This window comes from Rhinopithecus roxellana, chromosome 3 (assembly GCF_007565055.1).
Source record: "Rhinopithecus roxellana isolate Shanxi Qingling chromosome 3, ASM756505v1, whole genome shotgun sequence".
Classification (NCBI taxonomy): Eukaryota; Metazoa; Chordata; class Mammalia; order Primates; family Cercopithecidae; genus Rhinopithecus; species Rhinopithecus roxellana.
This window is the reverse complement of record NC_044551.1, coordinates 87519832-87526416: the sequence shown is the minus strand read 5'-3', so window position 1 is coordinate 87526416 and position 6585 is coordinate 87519832. Positions and strand designations below refer to the sequence as shown.

Genomic DNA, 6585 nt, shown 5'->3' with positions numbered 1-6585 from the left:
TTACCGATGCTATAAAATCGTTTTGTAAAACTGCCTAAAATTGAACTTATTCATGTCCTGAGAAAATCATGTCTCAGAAACATGTTTCTGAAAGCAATTGAACTGCCAGCAAGAAACTGCCCTACTGACAATATTTAAAAATTCAACAACAACCACAAACAACCAAGAGATGTTTAAAGCACCTGCCTTTTGGGTGGAAACAGCCTCTAAAAGCCCCCCATGAGAAGCCCCTCTCCCCCAGCCACAGGCCCTTGGACCCTGCCCAAGGTATCCCCCACTTCTCTCTCTCTTCCCCCCTCTCTTTCTGCCACACACACACACATACACACACACACTCTCTCACACACACACGCTGGCCAGGCACACAGCAGCAGGAGCGGGGAGGGGGCATAATTTCATTTAGTTTATTAGACAAAAATATATGATTTAGACAAGTTCGCTGACGCGCTATTTACAATCTGAAATCACTCTATATACAGAAAAGGGGGGAAAGAGACACAAGCATCTGGGGGCATTTACCGAACCCGATAATCGCAGCCACCGGAGCCGCCTGCAGAGGCCTGGCCGCCTGGACGCGAGCTCGAGACCGAACAAGCCCCTTTCTGCAGAAAGCGATGGATGGGAGTCCTTGACGTCGTTGTCATATTTGTCCTTTACACCAGTCTGAAATATTTGTCTTAATTCCTCCCACATTCCCTCCCTCCCCAACTCCTCCCCCCTCCCCCTCCCCGCAAAAGTAAAAGAAGACCCTTAATCAGGCGGACGGGAGGGCTGCTAGGATCCGCGGCGTTCCCTCCTGCGGGGCCAGAGAGCTGCATGGGAAACACAGCGAGACAAGAAGACAGGGGCACTGTGAGTGGGGGACGCAGCGCCGGGCGTCGCCGGCTCCAGCAGCGGAGCCCTGGGGGCGGGGTCGATAGCCAGCGCGGCTCCCGGCTCGGGAGAAACTCCAGTCTCCTCGGCTCGCCCGGCGCCCAGGGCTGGCGGGGAGCGCTCCTTCAACAAGGACTGCGCGACCCCCACCGCCACCCAGCCAGCTCCGCCCGGGTCCCGACCACTCCTCCTCCCCCTCCCCACCGCCTTCTCCCATAGCAAAAGCAAACAGCACTCACTTGTCGCGTACCGGCTGGAAAGGCGACTTTAACTGCTGTGCCGGCGAATCTGGCCTGGAGACGAGGTCTCTCTCTGCGAGAGATCGGAAGAGGCAAAGTTAGGACAGAGAGACGGGCGGGAGAGGGCCCAGGCCTCCTTCCCACCAACTCCTGCCTGCTGCTCAGGCAGATTCGCCGAGAAACGTCACCCGTCATCCCACTACCACCCCTGAGCAGGCCCGCCGGTAGGGCAAAGCTCTCTTGGGAGAGCCCCAGGGCCTTGTCTGGCTTTCTAAATTGAAGCAGGGATTAAGCACAGCCTCAGTGCTCAGAGGCCACTGCCTGGTACTCTCCCAGCGCATGCTGCACCCCACGCTACTACACTTAGCCAGGCCTCTGCATTCCCAGCTAGAGTACAGAAGGACGCGGCCCCCTGGAGCTGTACCTGGGAGCGTGGGGCTGCTGCGGGCCGAGGCCTTGTCTCCGCTGAGCGTCCCCGGGGCAATGGCGACCAGCGGCTGCGGTGGTGGAGGTGCAGGAAGGTGAGGGCCATGGGGCGCGGCGTGGGTCGCGCCAACGCCCAGGAAGGAGCGCATGTTGAGCAGCGAACCCTGTGCGAGGAATGCGCTGTTGGTCCAGTTGGAGAACTTGCCGATGTGGCAGGTATACAGTCCGTGGCTGGGCAGGAAGGCGGGGTGTTGCAGCGGCGCGCCGGCGGAGGGCCCGTGTGCGCCGGGGTGGCCCGCAGGCGGCGGCGGGGAAGCCTTGGGCGCACCATCGGGGCTCGTGGCTGTCTCGGCCAGCGACCAGATCTTGGGCTTGCCGTGCGGCGCACCCTGCAGGCCGCCCGCTGCAGCGCCGGGGCTCAGCAGGCGCGTGCTGCCGGGCTCTGGGGCCTCCTTGGCCAGGCCCAAGGGCGAGTCCTGGGGCTTGAAAACGTCGGGTGCTGCCAGCGGCGAGCCTTGGTCCCGGGCAAGAGCAGAAGGGGCTGCGGGTGCGTGCGGAGCCTCGGCCTTGTCCTCGTCGTCCTCGTTGCTCTGGTCTCCATCGTGCTCGTCGATCTTGTCAATGTCGATGCTTTCCAGGTCGATCTCCTCGTCGTCCTCGGCCTTCTCCGGGTCGCCCTCGGTGTCGCTGCCGAAGAGAGTTCCATCTTCCTGGTCCTTGCTGCGCGCTCCCCATGTCACCTTGTTCTCCTTCTTGAGGCGCCGGCGCGCGTTGGCGAACCAGGTGGAGACCTGCGTGAGGGTCATCTTGGTGATGATGGCCAGCATGATCTTCTCGCCCTTGGTGGGGTAGGGGTTCTTGCGGTGCTCGTTGAGCCAGGCCTTGAGCGTGCTGGTGCTCTCGCGGGTGGCGTTCTTGGGCCGCCCGGGGTCCCCGTATTGGAACTGGCCGTAGGGGTAATAAGCCGGCGCCGTGTGGGCTGCGAAGGTGGCGGGGTGCACCCCAGGGTTGTCCTTGAGTTCATACTGCGAGCCCTGCAGCCACATGGTAGAGCCATCGAGGAGAGAGAGGTGGGAAGTGGAGAGAGAGAGGGAGAGAGAGAGAGAAAGAGAGAGAGAGAGAGAGGTAAGTCTCCAAGATGGGAAAGTGGGAAGTAGCCGCTCCAGTGGGCTCGAGGGCCGCCTGGGCACTTTGCTGGGCTCTGCTGTGCTGGGCAGATCAGGAAGGCACCCCCAGTTCACTGCTGGGGAGAAGGGGAGCCAGGGCCACGAGCTGACTTCAAGAACTGTCCTTTCACCAACCGTTGAGATCTTTTTTGCCATTCTAGAAAAGTTCCAGAAACAGTGCAGTCTCCAGACGAGCACAACAGAAGCGCGGCCCCTGCAAGTTCCCTAGGCGACTGGTGTTCCCACCACCAACCGCCGTAGAAACCTGCATTTCCAAGTTTATCTTTCACTAGCTAGAGGGGAAAACCTTTCAACTGAGCTGATAAAGCCATTTCTCCAAACGTAAAGGGCCTAGAGCCCAAGCCTCCTCTCTGCGACCCTGAGGGGGCTCAATCAAAATATACCATCCCGTGTTTTCTACCGGTCTAAATCCACCAGCAATTTAAAACTAAAGCACAGTCCTCTGCCTTCCAAATTAATCTGCATATAATAGTTTACCCACAGTAAAGGGTCTTTGGTGGTGACAGGTAATTTGAAATTTTAATCCCAGCCATCATCGACAACAATAACAAAAACACCATTTTTTTTCAATACAAAAGGAAGTCTTAGCCTGTAAAATATTAACGCAAGGGCTGGGAGCAACCGGCGGCCAGGAGGGGAACCGGTTCAGTATCCTAGGCCTCTTCTCAGTTACTTCATCTCTTAAGTTTGACTTTGATCTGGAGGGAGCAAACACAAACTGTTTGCAGGCATTTAGAGGCGGTGATTTATTTGCAATCAATATTCTTTTTATCATCAGTAGTAAAACACAGCAAGTCAAATTATCCCATCAGGTTTTTTGGTAAATAACATTTTATCTTTCTAACAACCTCATTAGGCCTCATTATTACCATAAATTGCCCAGACAGACATTCAAATACAATTTTATCTTTTGACTTCCAAACACCCAATTATAATGGCTTGGAAACCTAGGCCTAGAATCAGGGTTTGGGTTTGAGTTTACTCTCTAAGAACCAGCGGAAGAGCTGGAGGAAACACACACCTTTTGGGTGGGAATAATTTTTACATATTATCCTTTTAGAGGGGAAAAACAACTTAGAACAGCAAACATCTCCCTTTCCCAACTCTCCACAAAGGGCACAGGTCCTCACACTGAAGCTCCCTCCCTCCCCCGCAAACACAGGCAGAGTTCCCAAATGGCACACAACTGCATTCGCAATTTCTGTAAAAAATGTTCATCCTCTATGTAAAAATGGTCGAGTTGCAATGCTAGCAAAGGGAGCTCCGGACTCTGAGAAAGTTGTGAAGACCAGAAGATTTCTTGGACTAATTAGTTTGGTGACTGAGGCCGCAGAGAAAAGGTTTCTGCGGCCAGATTTCGTTTTTACCCAGTCGTTGCAAAATGTACTTTGTGCTTTTCTAATTATTTTGGTTGTAATTGTAAAGAAGACATTTCAGCCTCGTCTCCACTGGGAATTCTTTTTGAAAGGACACCTTGTAAATCTCTCAACGCGTTCCGGCCTCCTTGCCGCCTGAACAAAATGGGGGCTGATCTTTTTCGATAGTGAGAGACCTGAAAGGCAGCCGGGCCGCTTTCTTTCAAAACTACAAGAAAAGTTACAGGGAAACCCGCTCTTTGCTTGTGCACACTTGACGGGTGTTTACTCCCCGCTTCTCCTTCGGGGAGCGGGAGCGGGGAGATATCGGGGGTGCCTGGAAATTGCTTTATCCCGCGGGCAGCGACCCAGGAGGGGGTTGCCTCCCAGGGCCCCGTGCCCGCAGCACAATTCACCAGCCGTCCGAAGTTTAAGCATCGACCTTGCAGTAAGACCAAGGAAAATGGATCATTTGGACCGGCAGACAGGCCAATGCCCCTGCGGAGAATTAAGTGTGCAGCCGCCTCCCCCCACATCTAACACCCACTGGGACGGGAGACTAAGAGGACATCATTTATTTTAAACCAAGGGACACTGTTTTCTTTAATCCTCAATTATGTAACTAAGGAAGGAAAGTGCTTTTCTTTCGGTGCAAATGAAATGAAAACTTTGGCAACTTAGAAAAGTAAAATCAAACACCATTTCAGACACCAAAACATTATTGCAACTTAATTTTTGTTTAAACTCAAATTCGCACACACGCCATAGAGAGAGTTCTCCATCCCTTGGACCCCTATTGTTAACATTATTTTGATTGACTCTATTAGGCTTAAAGGGGTCTGTCTGGCAAACTCAGATACAACTATCTCGGAGCTGCTAAAGAGGGAGAAAATCAAGTTTTCCAGACTCGGTTCGAAAACTAAAGAGGCCGCGCTAGCGGGACCCGCGGCCAGGAAGGGAAGTCCTGCTAAGCTACGCCGGGCCGAGCTGCAGGAACCCCGTGGGCCTGCCCGGGCGCCCTGGCCAAGCCAGGCGAGTTTGCCCCCGACCTCCAGCGCGGGCAGCACTCCCCGGGCCTGCTTCTGCGGCCTCTCTGGACTCTCGCGACCCGCTTCCTGGCCCGGGCCTTCCGCTTTCCCAGGCCGAGATGGCCCAGCCGTCACCCGCCCGGCCTCCCCGGGCTCCTGCGTCCCCGGGGGCCGCGGCCTCGGCCGCCTGGAACCTGCCCTCGGACCTTTCTAGTTCCTCGTCCGGACCAGGTCCACCCGTCGTCTCTCCCTCCTGGGCGACCCGCCACCCTTCCCCTGGCGCGGGTGAGACAGAGGAGAAGCGGGGGAGGCCGGGCGCACTCACCATCTGCGAGAAGAGGCTGAGATCCGCGGCGTAGGGCAGGAAGGCGCTGTAGTTGGGCGCGCCCGCGTACGGCCCCGCCGCCGCGTACATGCCCAGCACCGAGGTGACCGCAGCCGCGCCCGCCCCGCCGCCCAGCTCCGCGGCCCCAGGTCGACCCGACGAAGCAGCGGCCGCAGCAGCAGCGGCAGCGGCTAGCACCCCCGGGCGCTCGCCGCCGTAGGCGCCGGGCCCCGCGGCGCTCAGGTACTGCGGGTAGCCCAGCTGCGGGAAGGACATGTCCGCGGACTCGGCGACCGCCGCAGCGGGCGAGTATTAAAGGCGCGGGGAGGGAGACGGAGGCCGGCCGGAGGGGGATTGCAGGGGGCGCTGCGAGGGGTCTAGGGAGGAGTTGGCGGCCAGCCGGGCGCGCTCGGGCGGGCCGAGAAATGGGGGCCGGTCGCGGCTCCTCGGCCCGGTGCTCCCAGGCGCCCGGCTCCCGGCTGCGCCCGGATCCGCGATCGCGCGCCGACTGCGGCGGCCGCCCTCCGCTCGGCGGCGGGGCTTTCAGACACAATTTGAAGTTGATGCTTTGATTGGCATCCCCTTGAGCGCAGGCCCCGCCCCTTGCTCCCCTCCCGCCCCCTCCCTGCCTCCCGCCCGCCCTTGCCGGCCGCTCCCGCCCCTCCCGCGAGCACGTGGTGCCCCGCGCCGGCCGGGCCAGCTCCTCCTGCGGTGGGCGCGCGCGTCGGGGCGGCGGGGTGTGGGCCCGGAGGCCGCGGACTCCTTCCCGACCAGCCCCCGCGGCTGTCTGACAACCTGTCGACACGGGTTTACAGCTGTCTGACACCGGGTTTGCAGTTTCGCAGTCGAGGTGTGTCCCCTTTTTAACAAAAACAACTCGGCGTCTGCTTTTCTACCGTTTGGGCAGCGGGGAAGGGGCCGGCGGCCTGGGCGCGGGTGACAGAGGGCAGGGAGCGGCCTCTCCCCCGAGTCCCGCGCGGCCGGTGCCTCCAGGGGACTATCTTTGGCAGAAGTGCACCCGGACACTCTCCGCGAGCCACTGAACCGGCGTGGGGTGACACCCCTGACTCCAGATGCGGGTTCCCTTGGGCCCCTACTAGGTAGTAACCGATCGTCTGCCAATGACCGGCCTCGCCGCCCTTGGGGAAGTGG

At 58.5% G+C, this 6585-nt stretch overlaps 1 protein-coding gene across 1 annotated transcript; it reads right to left on the bottom strand.

Annotated features, from left to right (window-relative positions):
• Positions 1-385: 385 nt before the first annotated feature.
• On the bottom strand, positions 386-5984 carry IRX1 (iroquois homeobox 1). The gene is made up of 4 exons (XM_010376015.2): positions 5434-5984; positions 1537-2572; positions 1113-1185; positions 386-812 (listed from the first exon to the last, which is right to left on the bottom strand). The coding sequence occupies exons 1-4, from the start codon at positions 5707-5709 to the stop codon at positions 755-757; spliced, it is 1443 nt and encodes a 480-aa protein (XP_010374317.1). The 5' UTR covers positions 5710-5984; the 3' UTR covers positions 386-754.
• Between the last annotated feature and the right edge of the window lie 601 nt (positions 5985-6585).